This window comes from Triticum urartu, chromosome 7, assembly GCF_003073215.2.
Source record: "Triticum urartu cultivar G1812 chromosome 7, Tu2.1, whole genome shotgun sequence".
Lineage (NCBI taxonomy): Eukaryota > Viridiplantae > Streptophyta > Magnoliopsida > Poales > Poaceae > Triticum > Triticum urartu.
Genome location: NC_053028.1, coordinates 556,330,157 through 556,349,916, shown reverse-complemented (window position 1 = coordinate 556,349,916; position 19,760 = coordinate 556,330,157). Strand labels below are relative to the sequence as shown.

The 19,760-nt window shown below is 48.0% G+C and overlaps 1 protein-coding gene across 1 annotated transcript; it reads right to left on the bottom strand.

The window, feature by feature from the left end:
- Window positions 1-2,506: 2,506 nt before the first annotated feature.
- LOC125524569 (protein NRT1/ PTR FAMILY 8.3-like) lies at window positions 2,507-4,604 on the bottom strand. Its single transcript, XM_048689602.1, has 4 exons — window positions 4,463-4,604; window positions 4,280-4,382; window positions 3,971-4,188; window positions 2,507-3,866 (listed from the first exon to the last, which is right to left on the bottom strand). Exons 1-4 carry the CDS (start codon window positions 4,523-4,525, stop codon window positions 2,586-2,588), a joined length of 1,665 nt encoding a protein of 554 aa, XP_048545559.1. The 5' UTR covers window positions 4,526-4,604; the 3' UTR covers window positions 2,507-2,585.
- Window positions 4,605-19,760: the final 15,156 nt, after the last annotated feature.

Genomic DNA, 19,760 nt, shown 5'->3' with positions numbered 1-19,760 from the left:
TGACGGTGTCACGGGGAGGAGCGCCCGTAGTCAGGCCCCGCGATGTAGCCATATCGGTGAACCTCGTTAACAAATCTCGGTGTCGTCCTCGGATGATCGACGTTATGCCTTGAATTTATTCTAACAAGTGGTATCAGAGCTATGGTTGAAGAATGAAGGTTTGCGGAGGCGTTGATTCGATTTAGAGGAAGATTTGATGTTTCGATCGATATCATAATGAGAACGGTTGAGATTCGATCGAAAGACGTCAAGGCGCACGGCAACCTACAGAGATCGGATCGGACTTGCAAGCAGGCTAGACGTACGTGCGGCGAAAAATCTTGCGTAGGTCAATCGGGCGAGCGTACAGTAAGCAGCGGCGGCGCGTCGGGCAGGCAGGCAGGGCAGCAGGTCGATCGGTCGATCGGGCACTGGCTGCGGAGGCCCAAAGGCGCGTGCGTGGGCAGCGGCCCAGCCGGCGGAAGCCCCAAGGATGCATGCGGCGAGTCAAGGATCATGCGGTGAGTCCGGTGGTGTACAAGTAGGAAAGAGCAGTTAGATACGTGATTTTTTTTAAGAAAAGAGGACCGAGTCCTCATGTATGCGACGCAATGCAACAGATCGTTTTGAGCAAAAAGGAAAACCATAAAGCGATACGTATCCATTGAAGCTAGCAGGGACATTGACAAAGCAACAGAGAGCATTGGAGATAGAGCCAGGAGCATATCACGTGAAAGACCAAATTTGGTTGGATTTTGCTATTAGTACACGGGGTTGTACCTCTTGAGGTTTTGCTTGTGTACTTGGGGCATTGCGGTGGAAGCTCGGTTATTTTTCACAAGGTCAGTTGTATGAAGAATCATGACGCCATCGGGCATCGGGATTGAGGTGGAGAAGTTCACGGAACTGAAAACCTTGGGTTATGGCAGACAATGATGGAAGATTTGCTGGCACATTGGGGATGCTTGAAGGGGTTGCAGGAAGTCATATCAGCTAAGATGGAATTATCATGTGATGGATGGAAATTCTTGGAAGACGATTTGGGAGTCTCGAGCGTGTCATGTAGTCGGACAAGTTCGGTTGGGTTGGACTGGATAGTCTGACGGATCGACACAAGTCGGTTGGTACAGAAGACGATGGTGGGATCGGCGACAGCGACATAGGAGCGTGATGCTGATGGTGACCGACTTCTGGGGCGTGGAAACACGTGGCGCGGGTCTGAGGGCTCGTGTGACTTCGACAAGACTATGGCGCGGGGTTGATTCAAGGTGATGTACACACAGAGCTTGAAGTCGACGGGGCGCGAGGGTGGACTGATCATCTACCATTGAGTCATGTTGAAGGTGGAGCTGGATTGAGAGGCTACGGTGTAAGGATCCAGAGAATCGAAGCCTATTCAGCAAGGGGGGGAAAGCGAGTGACACGCAATTCAGCCTGGAGCCCGGTGGTCTGATGAAAGCGTGAAACTCGTCATCGGTCGGTGATGATCGGTGGTACTCTACAGTGGGGGTTGAGTGGTGTGGTTTCGCAACCCTTGAGACTCGACCGGGACAGCGGAGGCTCGACGAGGTAATAGCGGCGAGGCGTGCGGTATGCACGGGACATGGAGACGGACCAGGGCTCTGGTGGTCATACATGTGGTGAGACAACTGCGAATTTGACTCGGGATGACTACAAGCAACGGTGAAATTCCTAAAAGTTTCAGACAAACGGTCGAGAAAGAAGCGGTGATGTTGAGTTCAGGTAATTCTTACGTATGACATCTAATATGTGAGTTGTTCACTTTCACGCAGGTCAGTGATCAGTGTGTGATGGCGTTGGACAGATATTCTGGAAGTTGGGAGCACAGACTAGAGTAAAGAGGAACTTAATTTTGCTCGAGCATTGATTATGGTCAAGAAAAGAAAGGACTACAAGTTGTAGGTGGAGTCATATGGAGTCTTTGGAGTAGCAGCGGTGCTCATGGGATAAGCTCAAGTCCAATGTACATGAAAGTTTGATGCATTGACGAACTCAAGGTGGTGGAGAATATTCACCAAGGTGGAGTTTGTTAGAGTTGTGTCGAATATTATGTATAAGGTAGGTTACAGTTGGACTTGTTTTGTGTTTAGATAGGATATGGAGTCGTGTCTTAATAGGACACTTGTATCCTAGGCCTCTCATATATAGCGGGGCTAGACACACGATGTAACCAATGCCAACATAATAGCACAGGCACGCAAGGGGGAGCCGATGACATGTGCCGGCGCCCGGGTGGCCGGTGTGCGGTATTGTGACGGTGTCACGGGGAGGAGCGTCTGTAGTCAGGCCTCGGTGATGTAGCCATATCGATGAACCTCGTTAACAAATTTTGGTGTCGTCCTCGGATAATCGACGGTATGTCTCAGATTTATTCGAACAAAATCACAGTGGACCATCTAGAGTCCAGCATCTAGAAGCAAAATATTTGAGTTTGCACTGAAATCCATTTTCACTTGATACGTCGCCGATCTTTCAAAAAAAAAAACTTCATACGTCGCCAAGAAGCTAAACGGGAACAATATTCTTGTTCAAGTACGATCGATGAAAGATTTTCAAATTAAGAACATTTACAATTGACTGCTATACTAATGCTGATCTATGCTTTTGTATCTGGTCGAGCAGTAGACGAACTGCAACAGGTTGAGCACGCTGAGAGCGGCCATGAACCAGAAGAAGTAGTCAAGGTGGCCTTGGTCGAGATTGTCCGCGATCCACCCGGTGGTCGACGCGACAGCGCCGAGTAGGACAGAGTTGAGGTAGTTACCGCCAGCGATGGCGAGCAGCGCGAGCGCCGCGCCGAGGCTCTTCATGGACCCCGGGGACTGGTCGTAGAAGAACTCGAGCATGCCGATGCTGGCGAACACCTCGGCCGCGCCCAGCACGAAGTAGCACGGCGCCTGCCACATGATGCTCATCGAGGTCGCCGGCGCCGCCAGCCGCCTCGTCTCAATCAACGCAGCGTAAGCCATACCGGCCGCGGAGAGTGCTAGGCCGACGCCAATGCGCTGGAGCTGCGTGAAGCCCCTGTCCTCGCCGGTGACACGCCGGGCGAGCGGCACCAGGACGGCGTCATAAATAGGAACCCAGACGAGGACGCTGATGACGTCGAAGGTAGACAGGGACGCAGGCGGCACAACAAAGGCGCCGACGCGCTTGTCCATTGCCATGCCCTGCTCGATAAGCGTGGACGACATCTGTGCGGTGACCGCGAAGAAGATGAGCAGCGACGCCCAGACGGGGGACATCCGCAGCAGCGTCTTCAGCTCCTCCACCTGCGACACCGTGCAGAGCCGCCACGGGCCCTTCTTCTCCGACGACGGCAGCACGATCGCAGCCTTGTCAAAGAACGTGAATTGACTGGTACGCTCAGCTCTGTCATTTTCGTGCAGGGCCGAGGAATCATCGGGCAGCTCGAGACGACAATTCCTCGTGGCTGCCACAACCACCTGGAAGACCCTCGCCAATGGGCTACCTCCCCGTCCTAGTGGCTTGTACCTGTAAATCCTCCCCCCGGCGACGAACACGGCTAGGCCGAATCCTATGAGGACAGTCGGGATCCCGAACCCGACGGTCCATCCAATGTTGTCCTGCACCCATACGAGCAATGTCGCCGCCAGCAGCGAGCCAATGTTGATCGAGAAGTAGTACCAGTTGAAGAAGGAGCCCTTGGCCACCCGCTCCATTGGGTCGGCGCCGTCGAACTGATCGGCGCCCAAGGCCGCGGCACAGGGCTTGATTCCACCTGTGCCGAGGGCGACAAGGTAGAGCCCCAGGTATACGGCGGCAGGATGGACACCACCACTCTCGTCGGAGGAACGAGGAAGGAGAAACGGAAGCGCCGCCGATGATGTCACGATGAGCATCCCCTGGCACAAGACAAATTTTCAGAGATATTGCACATGGTCAATGAAAATTTGCAGAAATGCGGCACACCATTTTACAGTAAATTCAGAAACGTTGTCTCGCTTACAACGATGTAAACCGACAGGAAAACTGCAATTGTGGTGTATCTTCCCCAGTAAGAGTCGGCCAAGAAGGCTCCGATGACCGGCGTGAGGAAGCAGCTGCCGATCCAAGTCGACACGTTCCTCGCAGCGTCGACGTTGCTCTCATGGAGCACCGTCGTAAGGTAGGTGACCAAGTTCTTGGCGACGGCGAAGAAGCACATGCATTCGCTGAATTCGGCGCCTGATTTACGTCCAAGGCATAACACGTTATTACTTCTGTAGGGAAAATGTAGAGCCTGAAGCACATGCTCTTAGTAAGCTTTCTGCAGTACCTAGAATGAAGAAGCATGCTCTCCAGTTGCCAGTGCTCTGCTTGAGAGCAGGCTGTCTGTAGATATCAACCGTTCCATCACTTGTATAACTTGAGCTTTCGTCCTGAACACCAATGCGGTCCACATGCTATGCATCACATATGGAAATTCAAAATTTTAGCATTATACAGCACGGAGGATCACCTGTGTCTGTGCAGGCCGGCGATGGCGGTTCAGCAGTGGCCTCTCCTCATCTGCTGCTTCCATTTGACACTCGATGCAGTATTCTCAAGACTATTTGTGAAGTATTCTTAGGAAGTTCCTGAGGAGAACTCTGTGTACACCGGCGTACCAATAGCTTGGCTATATAGAAGCAAGTGTAGCGTAGAATGACGTGAGAAAACAAAAAAGAAAGGAAAACTCAGTCAGGATAAGCAAAAAAAATGTTGTAATTGTCTGCACGTTTGTCCATTTGATTGAGGTTGACTCCACGACACAATCCAGGCATCACTGCCCGTTTCTTGCAAGCAGCGCGTAATATTAATTTGGTCGGCGACGCGGGCGATGAACAAGTCTACGGATAACAGGAGAGCAAGCTGACTTTTTATTCATTTCCATGTTGTCCTGAGCTCAACTGATTGGGCAAATGTGCTGCCGTATAAGCAAGGGGGTTCCTTCTACTAATGGACTAGCATCGTGTGCTCAGACTGTGATCTCTTGCTTGGACTTTGAGGTCTCGTAAATATGCAAGCATAGTTCTGTCTGTGCCGAGCGAAGCTCAAGTTTGCTCCGTTCCCTTGAGAGAAACAAAGCCTAGCGAGGCAAAGGATATACTCCTACATTATTCTCCAACAAATTAACAGAGAGTGAGAGAGACCTGAGTGAGGGAGACTTCTACTCTCCTCTCCTCGAGGAGGGAGACGAATGCGGCAGCAGATTCGTATCTCCAAACTGGAGTATAAACTAAGCTAAGCTCACTGTCGTCACTTTCCAACAGTTCTCAATCAAATGTTTCCGCGCTGCATTGGTGCGGTAGAGTATTTCAGATCGGTTTGGTGGATTCCCGGCAACGTCGTCTCTAAGACAGAGTAACTCTACCTGTTGGGGGTTCCCGGCAACGTCGTCTCTACTGCAGTCTAGTCCCTCCTCTTCTAATATAAGATCGTTTTGCAAGCTGAATCTTATATTATAGGACGGAGGAAGTAATTCTGTAAAGAATCCCAGACTCCATCCTCTCATAATATATAAGATTGTTTTGCAACTTGAATCTTATATTATGGGCCGGAGGGAGTATTTCTGTAAAGACTCCCGGAGACATGAGTAATGAGTAAGGGCATTTCTAACTGATTTTCTGTCCGGCTTTAGAGTTGTAAAAGTCAGTTTTACTATAACCGGCACCTAGCCGATCCCCTAAAACAGTTAGTGAAGGAAAATTCATCCTTCGGCCTCTATCCTGTGCCTAAATTTACTCGGCCACTATCGCTCGGAGTAAAAGTTGAGCCTCTCTCTTGCCTCGCCCCCGCCATTGCCTCTTCGCCGGCACACCTCCCAGCAACCATCCATCGGCCCCATCGCTACCTCGTTGCCTCCCTTGGCCCTCGCCATGCTTCTACCCGACGCAGAGCCCGTTTGGCCCCCGTCGTCGTCACCAGAATCAAGGTGAAACACCGTCGTTGTCGTTGTAGCCGATTTGTCGGATCGCTTCGAATCTTCTTCCTTTTTGGTTGTCGCCGCACCTGGCCTTGCTTGTGCGTCGCTGCAAGTCACTCCCATGCTTCGCCGTCCGCCGATTTGGCCGAAACGACGGCGGGTGGCCGGTGCATCACCACCGCACGCAAGTGTTCCACGGATTTCCTTGGTGAGTTTTTTCGTTTGTTTCTTTTTGAACCGAGCCGTTTGGATTGAACCAGGCCGTTTGAATTGTAGATGAAGAGGTTGAGGAGATGGTCTTCGTGGACTCGTCGTCACCCAAAGAGGAAGAAGATGACAAAGACTTCGAAACCGTTTTAGGCATGATTTGCAACGATGATGTTCGGCCGCCTAGGAGAGAATCGTTGTTTGGCTGCATACACATCAACTGTGATAGAGTGGAGCGGCATGCAAAGATCATGGGAGACTACTTTGCTCCACATCCAACTTATCCGGAGAAGTATTTTCGCTGGCGTTTTCAGGTGCACACAAGTCTTTTTCTGACCATTGCAAAAGTCATTGGTAAGTATGATGACTGGTTCAAGCTTCGGAGAAATGCATGCGGAGAGATTAGTGCAAGCGCGCTGATGAAGTGCATTGCGGCTATTCGAGTCTTGGCATATGGGTGTTCGGCCGATGTTGTTGACGACTGCCCGCGTTGGTGAAGACACGGTCTTGGAGGCCGTTCGAAGGTTTACTAAAGTAGTGATTGATGTTTTTGGATCTAAGTACTTCAGAGCACCCAACAAGGAAGACACTCAGAGGATGATGACAGAGAGTGAAGCAAGTGGCTGGCCAGAGATGCTTGGATCACTTGACTATATGCACTGGACATGGAAGAATTGTCCTGCAGGATGAAAGGTCAGTACAAAGGCCATTCTTTAGGCAGTTGCAATGAAGGATCATTGGATATGGCATTCATTTTTTGGTTTGCCTGGCTCTCATAATGACTTAAATGTGTTGTCGAGGTCACCACTGTTTTCTAGGCTTATTATAGAAGATGCTCCTGCTTGCAACTACTCAATTAATGGGCACAACTACTTGATTGGTTACTACCTTGCGGGTGGCATCTATCCATCATGGACCACGTTAGTCAAAACAATTCCGCAGCCAAAAGGGAACAAAAATATTCACTTTGCCCAATGTCAAGAAGCTGCTAGGAAAGATGTGGAGAGAGCCTTCGATGTGCTTCAGAAGTGCTTTGCAATTGTTCGCGGCCCTGCCGAGTACTGGAGCTCCAAGGTTCTATGGCAGATTGTGACTTGTTGCATCATATTGCATAACATGATCATTGAAGATGAGAGAGATATGCGAGAACTTTCGATACATCACCAACAGGACTCCAGTTGAGCCACGGGATGATACAAATAGAATCCCGGCATTCCTTGAAGAGCATCGCAGGATCGAGATCCGACAAGTTCATGCTTAGCACCAAGATGATCTTATTGAGCATCATTGGCAACTTCATAGCGCTTCCAAGTTGTTCTATCTCATGTTATTTGCTCCATTTGGACCATCCGGTGTGTTTAAATTTGAATAATTCAATGTGTAAGCTTTAAATTCGGTTTGTAAACTATATTCGTGATTTTCTTGAACATTCTTATTTATGTTTAGTCTATATGTGTGCTAATATGTAGTTGCAATGTATACTAGAATTGCATAAGTTTAAAAAAATAAAAAAATTACTTTGGTATATGTACGGGATCGGCTAGATCTGGTCAAAACTTAGTGAAGTAAAAAATACTCCACTAAGGCTTTACTCCGTCGGATCCCCATTTTTATTTTTAGGGAATCGGTTTAGAAATGTCATGAGGTTGGGTTATCGGGCAATAAATTCTTTCACTATTTTGTTACCGAGTTTCCTAGCCTGGGTTACGGAATAGATTCCCCTGACCGTTTTGTTTCTTTGTTTTCAAGTTCAGGGTCAATTACTTCTAGATGAAAAATTCTGAATTCAAATTATTTTGAATGTTTTCCACGATAACAAGGTCAACCGCAAACCCCGTCCCACCTCAATAAAAAGCGTCGTTTCAATAGTTAAAGCTGTGCTCCTACAAAACGAAGTCAAGCAAGGCACTAGCTTCCTATCTCCCTCGCGTCACTAAGAAAAATGAGCAGCAAGTTTCAAAAATAAAATTTAAAAATGGAGCGGCAGCTTTCTATCTGAAAGCTATCCCTACCACACTTACCTACGACTTTCTAGCGCTCTTTAACGAATTATTTCCACACAACTTTAATATAATATTTATGCTAGAGTTTGCTAATGTGCAATTTGAAATGGCAATAATGTGCTGATAAGTGTTATCTGTTATCCGGTTAAACCCTAGACTTGGTACTCAAAGTAATATTGCTTGACAATGACCGGTATAAACAGAGTGGCCCCTACCTGGTAGACACGCCTCACCACATAGTCATCGTCTCTTCGCACATGTTTGCATGATATCTGAGCATGTATCTAGATGGCATCCTCTCCTCTTCTCCGGCGACGACCCTCCTTGAGCACACAATTCTGACAAGCTCACCAGGGAAAAACTACATGCTCTGCAAAGCACAATTAAGTTCTTCATTGGGACCAGGCGCATAGATCGCCGGCTATGTTGATGGATCCGAAGAAGTGCAATTTCAGTAGTGGGCGCCATGTCTGATGTGCCAGTGACCGACGGGTGCTTTAAGTCAATATCCCCCTTCAATATTTATACGAAAATTGAAGCGCCAAATGTGCCATGACACGCTGTGGGCTATAGCGACCCCATGTTGCATGTCAACTTTGACAAATATGGGCTTCCACCAATGTTTGCTCTTCATATAAAAAGAGACATCATAACCTAGGTCAGCTAGCAGAAGTGCTATACACCATATGTCACCTTTACACCAACAGTATCTCGGTCCGGTAGCTTATTGTTCATATTTATTTTTGAAATGCCAACCATTGGTTGGGTGGCTGCAAAGGTGATAGTGCATAGGGACACCAAAGCCAGGATTTGACAAGACAATGTCGGTATTAGTGCAAAAATATATCAAGTCTTCCAGGGGTAATTCACTTTTGAGCCCAGGCTCAGCTACACCCGCCCCGACGAAAAAAATCAAAACAAATATACTAGAAAAAATAAAAAAAAATCATTTTTTTGTGTGGTTGTGTGGTAGATAATTTGATGCGTGAGGCTCACTACAATTTTCAAATCATTTAAACATCTGAGCAGCTCTCGATAAAAAGGAAAATTTTGAGGTCTATAAAAATGTTTACTATTTACGCATTGTTCTGACCTAATTTATCTTTTTTGCTGAGAGCTACTCAGATTTCCAAATGGCCTAAAAATTTGAGCGAACCTCATGCATCAAATTATCTACCACACACAAAATATTTGGAATTTTTTTAGTATTTATTTTGATTTTTTTCTGACGAGATGCAGATGAGTCTGGGCATCGAAACGCCACACTCGTCTTCTAGTACATAGTATCGATATCAAACTGTAATAATATATTTTGTAATTCAGAAGCCACAATCGTATTCCCTCTGTACGGCCGGGCATTTCTAATCGATACCTTATAACTGGTTAGAGAAGTAAAAACACATTTTTACTTCTCTAAGTGAGACCTAACCAATCCTCAATAATACACGTCAGTGGAGTAAAAACTTTATTCGGCCGCCGCAAATCTTCCTATTTACTCCATCGCTTAGTGACCGAGTAAAATTTATGTCCCTCTCTCTTCCTCTCCTCTGCCTTCTCTTCTTCCCCTCGCCTTGTCGTCGGTGCGTTCCCCGCCTTTCCCAGCCGCCCCCTCTCCTCTCAATGGCCGGACGAGGTGGCCGGAGGTCCCTGCCGCCGATCCGCAACGCGGATCCGCGCCGCCACGCCCGCGGGTCATCGTCCGCTGCCATTTCCTGGAGCCACCGCCGCTCGCCAAATCCGCCCGCCCCACCCGATTCGAGGATTTCTCGGAGCTCCCTCCGCCGCGGTTGCCGGCGAGGACCTACCTTGGCGTCTAGCAGCGCTCGTGGTGGACGTGGGTTGCGGAGATCACCGACTGGGAGACCCACAAGAGGAAGTGGGTCAGGTTTCCACACGGCGGAGCTCACTGCCATGGAGTACGACTGGTGGCAAGTCCGGTACCACGACGCCGCGCCCGGCTGATCTTCCTGTTCGAGAAACGCGGGTCCACCTAGTCCCGCCAGAGCCGGGGGTGGTGAGCGCGGCGATGGCGCGGGAGGACTGAGAGGCGAGGGAACGCCTTGAGACGAAGGCCGTCGACGAGGCGTACATGGAGGACCTCTGCCGGCAGCACCCGGAGTTCATGGAGGCGGAGCGGGCTATTTTCACCGTCAATGACGGGGAAGTCATCGCCATCTCCAACGACGAGGCGGAAGGCGGCGAGTAGGAGATCGACGTCGAGGAGTGGCGGAGCGTCTTCCCCAGCGACGATGGCGACAACACCGGCCTGGACCCAACTCTCAGTAAGGGTGGCCTGACGAGGAAGTACTGGCTTGACTTCCACTTCGACCGTTGAATTTGAGTGTAGTTTAGTTTAAGTATTTAGTGTAGTTTAGTTTAAGTTTAAATTTATGTTGAACTTATGTTTAATTTGAGTTGTCAAGATTATCTATGTTGAACTTATGTTTAAATGCATGCAAATTTTGGTTGAAATTAGATTGAATTTTATGCAAATTTATGTTTTACCCCGTTAAGTTTAAGGGATCGGTTAGAAATGCCCTAAGATCTTTTAGAGCACTAATAAAAGATCTTATATCAGTTACATAGGAGAGGGAGTACATTTCTATTGGTGTAGCTCTAAGTTAGTGGTGTGTTTTTCTTCATTCACAAATCTTAATGCGTAACACAACTATAGAAAAAATAAATAAACAAACTTTCACTTAATCCCGTAGCTTACGCAGCCCTATGCTGTATGGATGGAACATGCAGTCAATGTACGTATGTAACTTGGCATGTGTACAACATACCTGTATCGATCGTGAGGTTAGGTCTGAGCCGTATCGACCGTGAGGTCGGAGATGCCCGGCAGATCGGCTGATCCGCCTCGGCATGCGCGCGGCGGCCGGCGCAGGCCACCGACGTCAAGTTCTTGACGAAGCTTCCGAGACGCGCTGACGGCCCTCATGCGGTTATGCCCTAGGGCGCGCGGCGGCGATCAATCGCTTATCGACAGGAACGAGAGAGGGAGACGAGAGCAGGTTTTTTTTTTCAATACAGTGGGGGACACGAGAAATATATATCTGGCTTAAGGGCATGTCCGAAGCTTTTTTTTTCACTTTGTGGGTGAGGGCATGTCCAAAGCTGACAGCCATCCGCAATTATCTGTACATGGACAAAGTAAATTTAAAATTCAAATCTGCCCGACCAAAAAGGGCGCGCCGGATCTCATAGCAGTGCCGCATTACATTATTGTCCGATCACAATAAAAAAATGTTAGAGTTGTGTCGAATATTGTGTACGAGTTAGGTTACAGTTGGACTTGTAGTTGTATTGTGTTTAGATAGGATATGGAGTCGTGTCCTAGTAGGACACTTGTATCCTAGGCCTCTCATATATAACGGGGCTAGACACACGATGTAACCTATGCCAACGTAATAGCACTGGAACGCAGGGGAAGCCGGCGGCATGTGCCGGTGTCCAGGACGACCGCGTGCGGTATTGTAGCGGTGTCACGGGGAGGAGCGCCCGTAGTCAGGCCCCGGGGATGTAGCCATATCGGTGAACCTCGTTAACAAATCTCGGTGTCGTGCTCGTGTGATTGCTTGGTCCTCGGATGATCGACGGTATGCCTCGGATTTATTCTAACAAGTGGTATCATGAGCTAGGTTGTTCGGAGGTGCTAATCGTGTTGATCTAGAGGAATCATTGAGTTTGAGATGCAGCCGTGCTACGGACGTGGTTCTTGACGAAATTGGAGAAAAGCAAGATCAATAGAAGGCACGTGTGCTTATGGCTGCAGCCGTTGGCGTCGGCGGAGTCGATCAATCTAGATCGGTCCTGGTGGCGTGTGTGGCAAACCCTAGGCGAGAACGGGTTACGGCGTTGGGAGCGCGCGATCTGATCGAGTGAGGCGGCAGTCGTACGCGCGGATGCGCGTGGCATTGACAAGTCGAGGCCAAGGCCGGCTAGTGGGCTGGGCCAACGGCGCTGCAGCTCTCTCTGGGTGGCGGCAGTGCTACGCTGGAGGGCCAGGCCCAGGCGATGGGCTGGATGATTTGTGGGGTTCACGCATGCGCGTGCGTTGCGCGGAAGGGAGCTGGTAATGTTGTGGAGCCGAAGCAAGGCATCGTGAGGATTTGTTTGAGAAAAAAAAAGATAGCAATCAGGACCACGTGTGTGCACAGGAGGAGTTTTGGTTCGGTCAATTCGATCAATTTTCTGCTACGAAGTGCACGGAGAAGCAACAGCAAATAGTGACAGGAAAAAGGGGAAATTTGTGCAGTTTGCATGGGAGTTTTTTCTGGGTCGGTTTGTTGAGATGGTTTGAAACACGTGGATAGGTTGCGGAGGCCCGTGGGGCTGAGTCGGACTAGACAGTCTGACGGATCGACGCAAGTCGGTTGGTACAGAAGACGGTGCGGGATCGGTGACGGCGACATAGGAGCGTAATGCTGATGGTGACCGACTTCTGGGCGTGGAAACACGTGGCGCAGGTCTGAGGACTTGTGTGTCTTCAACAAGACTATGGCGCGAGGTTGATTCAAGACGGTGCACACGGAGCTTGAAGTTGACAGGGCGCAAGGGTGGACTGATCATCTACCATGGAGTTATGTTGAAGGTGGAGCTGGATTGAGGGGCTACGGTGTAAGGATCCAGAGAATCAAAGCCTATTCAGCTGGGAAAAAGCGAGTGACACGTAATTCGGACTGGAGCCCAGTGGTCTGATGGAGGCGTGAAACTCGTCATCGGCCTGTGATGATCGGTGGTACTCTGAAGTGGGGTTGAGTGGTGTGAATCCGCGACCCTTGAGACTCGACCGGGACAGCGGAGGCTCGACGCGGTAATAGCGGTGAGGCGTGCGGTATGCACGGGGCATGGAGACGGGCCAGGGCTCTGGTGGTCATACATGTGGTGAGACAACTGCGAATTTGACTCGGGATGACTACAAGCAATGGTGAAATTTCTTCAAGTTCCAGACAGGCGGTCAAGAAAGGAGCGGTGATGTTGAGTTCAGGTAACTCTTATGCGTGACACCCAATATGTGAGTTGTTCACTTTCACGCAGGTCAGTAATCAGTGTGTGATGACGTTGGACTGATACTCTGGAAGTTGGGAGCACCTAGAGTAACAAGGAAATTAATTTTGCTCGAGCGTTGACTGTGGTCAAGAAAAGAAGGGACGACAAGTTGCAGGTGGAGTCACATGGAGTCTTTGGAGTAGCAGTGGTTCTTATGGGATAAACTTGTTGGAAATATGCCCTAGAGGCAATAATAAAAGCATTATTATTATATTTCCTTGTTCATGATAATTGTCTTTATTCATGCTATAATTGTGTTATCCGGAAATCGTAATACATATGTGAATACTTAGGCACCAACATGTCCCTAGTAAGCCTCTAGTTGACTAGCTCGTTGATCAACAGATAGTCATGGTTTCCTGACTATGGACATTGGATGTCATTGATAACGAGATCACATCATTAGGAGAATGATGTGATGGACAAGACCCAATCCTAAACATAGCATAAGATCATATAGTTCGTTTGCTAGAGTTTTTTCAATGTCAAGTATCCTTTCCTTAGACCATGAGACCGTGTAACTCCCGGATACCGTAGGAGTGCTTTGGCTGTACCAAATGTCACAACGTAACTGGGTGATTATAAAGGTATACTACGGGTATCTCCAAAAGTGTCTGTTGGGTTGACACGGATCAAGACTGGGATTTGTCACTCCGTGTGACGGGGAGGTATCACTGGGCCCACTCGGTAATGCATCATCATTATGAGCTCAAAGTGACCAAGTGTCTGGTCACGGGATCATGCATTACGGTACGAGTAAAGTGACTTGCCGGTAACGAGATTGAACGAGGTATTGGGATACCGACGATCGAATCTCGGGCAAGTAGCATACCGATTGACAAAGGGTATTGTATACGGGGTTGCTTGAATCCTCGACATCGTGGTTCATCCGATGGGATCATCGAGGAGCATGTGGGAGTCAACATGGGTATCCAGATCCCGCTGTTGGTTATTGACCGGAGAGCGATCTCGGTCATGTCTACATGTCTCCCGAACCCGTAGGGTCTACACACTTAAGGTTCGGTGATGCTAGGGTTGTAGGGATATGTATATGCAGTAACCCGAATGTTGTTCGGAGTCCCGGATGAGATCCCGGACGTCACGAGGAGTTCCGGAATGGTCCGGAGGTAAAGAATTATATATAGGAAGTGCTATTTCGGCCATCAGGACAAGTTTCGGGGTCACCGGTATTGTACCGGGACCACCGGAAGGGTCCCGGGGGTCCACCGGGTGGGGCCACCTATCCCGGAGGGCCCCATGGGCTGAAGTGGGAAGGGATCCAGCCCAAAGTGGGCTGGGGCGCCACTTCCCCTAGGGCCCATGCGCCTAGGGTGGGGGAAACCCTAAAGGGGGGCGCCCCCTTGCCTGGGGGGCAAGCCCCCCACCCCTTGGCCGCCGCCCCCCTAGGAGATTGCATCTCCTAGGGCCGGCGCCCCCCCCCCCCAGGCCCCCCTATATATACTGAGGGGAATGGAGGACCTCTCACCTTTGCCTTTGGTGCCTCCCTCTCCCTCTCCAACACATCCTCCTCCTCCATAGAGCTTGGCGAAGCCCTGCCGGAGTACTGCAGCTCCACCACCACCACGCCGTCGTGCTGCTGCTGGAGCCATCTTCCTCAACCTCTCCCTTCCCCTTGCTGGATCAAGAAGGAGGAGACGTCACGCTGACCGTACGTGTGTTGAACGCGGAGGTGCCGTCCGTTCGGCGCTAGGATCTCCGGTGATTTGGATCACGTCGAGTACGGCTTCCTCATCCCCGTTCTTTGAACGCTTCCGCGCGTGATCTACAAAGGTATGTAGATGCAATCCAATCACTCGTTGCTAGATGAACTCCTAGATGGATCTTGGTGAAATCGTAGGAAAATTTTTGTTTTCTGCAACGTTCCCCAACAGTGGCATCAGAGCTAGGTCTATGCGTAGTTCCTTTTGCACGAGTAGAACACAATTTTTTGTGGGCGTAGATGTTGTCAACTTTCTTGCCGCTACTAGTCTTATTTTGCTTCAACGGTATTGTGGGATGAAGCGGCACGGACCAACCTTACACGTACGCTTACGTGAGACCAGTTCCACCGACTGACATGCACTAGTTGCATAAGGTGGCTGGCGGGTGTCTGTCTCTCCCACATTAGTTGGAGCGAATTTGATGAAAAGGGTCCTTATGAAGGGTAAATAGAAGTTGACAAATCATGTTGTGGCTTTCACGTAGGTAAGAAAACGTTCTTGCTAGAACCCTATTTCAGCCACGTAAAACTTGCAACAACAATTAGAGGACGTCTAACTTGTTTTTGCAGCAAGTGCTTTGTGATATGATATGACCAAAGTTGTGATGAATGATGAATGATATATATGTGATCTATGAGATGTTCATGCTATTGTAATAGGAATCACGACTTGCATGTCGATGAGTATGACAACCGGCAGGAGCCATAGGAGTTGTCTTTATTTTTTGTATGACCTGCGTGTCATTGAGAAACGCCATGTAAATTACTTTACTTTATTGCTAAACGTGTTAGCCGTAGTAGTAGAAGTAATAGTTGGCAAGCAACTTCATGGAGACACAATGATGGAGATCATGATGATGGAGATCATGGTGTCATGCCGGTGACAAGATGATCATGGAGCCCCAAGATGGAGATCAAAGGAGCTATGTGATATTGGTCATATCATGTCACTTTTATTATTTAATTGCATGTGATGTTTATCATGTTTATGCATCTTGTTTACTTAGAACGACGGTAGTAAATAAGATGATCCCTCATAATAATTTCAAGAAAGTGTTCCCCCTAACTGTGCACCGTTGCGACAGTTCGTTGTTTCGAAGCACCACGTGATGATCGGGTGTTAGATTCCAACGTTCACATACAACGGGTGTAAGACATATTTACACATGCAAACACTTAGGTTGACTTGACGAGCCTAGCATGTACAGACATGGCCTCGGAACACAGAAGACCGAAAGGTCGAGCATGAGTCGTATAGAAGATACGATCAACATGAAGATGTTCACCGATGTTGACTAGTCCGTCTCACGTGATGATCGGACACGGCCTAGTTAACTCGGATCATGTTATACTTAGATTACTGAAGGGATGTCTATCTAAGTGGGAGTTCATTGAATAATTTGATCAGATGAACTTAATTATCATGAACTTAGTCTAAATTTTTTACAATATGTCTTGTAGATCAAATGGCCAACGTAGTCCTCAACTTCAACGTGTTCCTAGAGAAAACCAAGCTGAAAGACGATGGCAGCAACTACACGGACTGGGTCCAGAACCTGAGGATCATCCTCATAGCTGCCAAGAAAGATTATGTCCTACAAGCACCGCTAGGTGACGCACCTGTTCTCCCTGCAGAACAAGACGTTATGAACGCTTGGCAGGCACATTCCGATGACTACTCCCTCGTTCAGTGCGGCATGCTTTACAGCTTAGAGCCGGGGCTCCAAAAGCGTTTTGAGAGACACGGAGCATATGAGATGTTCGAAGAGCTGAAAATGGTTTTCCAAGCTCATGCCCGGGTCGAGAGATATCAAGTCTCCGACAAGTTCTTCAGCTGTAAGATGGAGGAAAACAGTTCTGTCAGTGAGCACATACTCACTATGTCTGGGTTGCATAACCGCTTGACTCAGCTGGGAGTTAATCTCCCGGATGACGCGGTCATTGACAGAATCCTTTAGTCGCTTCCACCGAGCTACAAGAGCTTTGTGATGAACTTCAATATGCAGGGGATGGAAAAGACCATTCCTGAAGTATTTGCAATGCTGAAATCAGCAGAGGTAGAAGTCAAAAAGGAACATCAAGTGTTGATGGTGAATAAAACCACTAAGTTCAAGAAGGGCAAGGGTAAGAAAGCCTTCAAGAAGGACGGCAAGGGAGTTGCCGCACCCGGCAAGCAAGCTGCCGGGAAGAAGCCAAAGAATGGACCCAAGCCCGAGACTGAGTGCTTTTATTGCAAGGGAAGTGGTCACTGGAAGCGGAACTGCCCCAAATACTTAGCGGACAAGAAGGCCGGCATCACGAAAGGTATATGTGATATACATGTAATTGATGTGTACCTTATCAGTACTCGTAGTAGCTCCTGGGTATTTGATACCGGTGCGGTTGCTCACATTTGTAACTCAAAACAGGAGCTGCGGAATAAGCGGAGACTGGCGAAGGACGAGGTGACGATGCGCGTCGGGAATGGTTCCAAGGTCAATGTGATCGCCATCGGCACGCTACCTCTACATTTACCTTCGGGATTAGTTTTAAACCTTAATAATTGTTATTTAGTGTCAGCTTTGAGCATGAACATTGTACCAGGATCTCGTTTAATTCGAGATGGCTACTCATTTAAATCCGAGAATAATGGTTGTTCTATTTATATGAGAGATATGTTTTATGATCATGCTCCGATGGTGAATGGTTTATTCTTAATGAATCTCGAGAGTAATGCTACACATGTTCATAGTGTGAGTACCAAAAGATGTAAGATTAATAATGATAGTCCCACATACTTGTGGCACTGCCGCCTTGATCACATAGGTGTCAAACGCATGAAGAAGCTCCATGCTGATGGACTTTTAGAGTCTCTTGATTACGAATCATTTGACACGTGCGAACCATGCCTCATGGGTAAAATGACCAAGACTCCGTTCTCAGGAACAATGGAGCGAGCAACCAACTTATTGGAAATCATACATACTGATGTGTGCGGTCCAATGAGCGTTGAGGCTCGCGGTGGCTATCGTTATGTTTTCACCCTCACTGATGACTTGAGTAGATATGGGTATGTCTACTTAATGAAACACAAATCTGAAACCTTTAAAAAGTTTAAGGAATTTCAGAGTGAGGTTGAGAATCAACGTGACAGAAAAATCAAGTTTTTGCGATCAGATCATGGAGGAGAATACTTGAGTCACGAATTTGGCACACACTTAAGAAAATGTGGAATAGTTTCACAACTCACGCCGCCTGGAACACCTCGGCGTAATGGTGTGTCCGAACGTTGTAATCGCACTCTATTAGATATGGTGCGATCTATGATGTCTCTTACCGATTTACCGCTATCTTTTTGGGGCTATGCTTTAGAGACTGCCGCATTCACTTTAAATAGGGCTCCGTCGAAATCCGTTGAGACGACACCGTATGAATTATGGTTTGGGAAGAAACCTAAACTGTCGTTTCTAAAAGTTTGGGGATGCGATGCTTATGTCAAGAAACATCAACCTGAAAAGCTCGAACCCAAGTCGGAAAAATGCGTCTTCATAGGATACCCTAAAGAAACTATTGGGTATACCTTCTACCTCAGATCCGAAGGCAAGATCTTTGTTGCCAAGAATGGATCCTTTCTAGAGAAGGAGTTTCTCTCGAAAGAAGTAAGTGGGAGGAAAGTAGAACTTGATGAAGTATTACCTCTTGAACCAGAAAATGGCGCAACTCAAAAAAATGTTCCTGAGGTGCCTGCACCGACTAGAGAGGAAGTTAATGATGATGATCAAGATACTTCTGATCAAGCTCCTACTGAAATTCGAAGGTCCAGAAGGACACGTTCCGCACCAGATTGGTACGGCAACCCTGTCTTGGAAATCATGTTGTTAGACAACGGTGAACCTTCGAACTATGAAGAAGCGATGGCGGGCCCGGATTCCGACAAATGGCTAGAAGCCATGAAATCCGAGATAGGATCCATGTATGAAAACGAAGTATGGATTTTGACTGACTTGCCTGTTGAGCGGCGAGCCATAGAAAATAAATGGATCTTTAAGAAGAAGACAGACGCGGATGGTAATGTGACCATCTATAAAGCTCGGCTTGTCGCTAAGGGTTATCGACAAGTTTAAGGGGTTGACTACGATGAGACTTTCTCACCGGTAGCGAAGCTAAAGTCCGTCCGAATCATGTTAGCAATTGCCGCATTCTATGATTATGAGATATGGCAAATGGACGTCAAAACGGCGTTCCTTAATGGTTTCCTTAAGGAAGAGTTGTATATGATGCAGCCGGAAGGTTTTGTCGATCCTAAGAATGCTGACAAGGTGTGCAAGCTCCAACGCTCGATTTATGGGCTGGTGCAAGCATCTCGGAGTTGGAACATTCGCTTTGATGAGATGATCAAAGCGTTTGGGTTTACGCAGGATTATGGAGAAGTCTGTGTTTACAAGAAAGTGAGTGGGAGCTCTGTAGCATTTCTCATATTATATGTAGATGACATACTTTTGATGGGAAATGATATAGAACTCTTGGACAGCATTAAGGCCTACTTGAATAAGAGTTTTTCACTGAAGGACCTTGGAGAAGCTGCATATATATTAGGCATCAAGATCTATAGAGATAGATCAAGACGCCTCATAAGTCTTTCACAAAGCACATACCTTGATAAGATATTGAAGAAATTCAATATGGATCAGTCTAAGAAGGGGTTCTTGCCTGTGTTACAAGGTGTGAAATTGAGCTCAGCTCAATGTCCGACCACGGCAGAAGATATAGAAGAGATGAGTGTCATCCCCTATGCCTCAGCCATAAGTTCTATTATGTATGCCATGTTGTGTACCAGACCCGATGTAAACCTTGCCGTAAGTTTGGTAGGAAGGTACCAAAGGAATCC

Excerpts from the sequence above, each read along its gene's own strand:
- LOC125524569 (XM_048689602.1), bottom strand. The coding sequence starts at position 4,525 with ATGGAAGCAGCAGATGAGGAGAGGCCACTGCTGAACCGCCATCGCCGG. Across the intron at positions 4,383-4,462 it reads GCCGGCCTGCACAGACACAG|GACGAAAGCTCAAGTTATAC; the intron begins GTGATCCTCCGT and ends ATTGGTGTTCAG. Across the intron at positions 4,189-4,279 it reads AGCATGCTTCTTCATTCTAG|GCGCCGAATTCAGCGAATGC; the intron begins GTACTGCAGAAA and ends GACGTAAATCAG.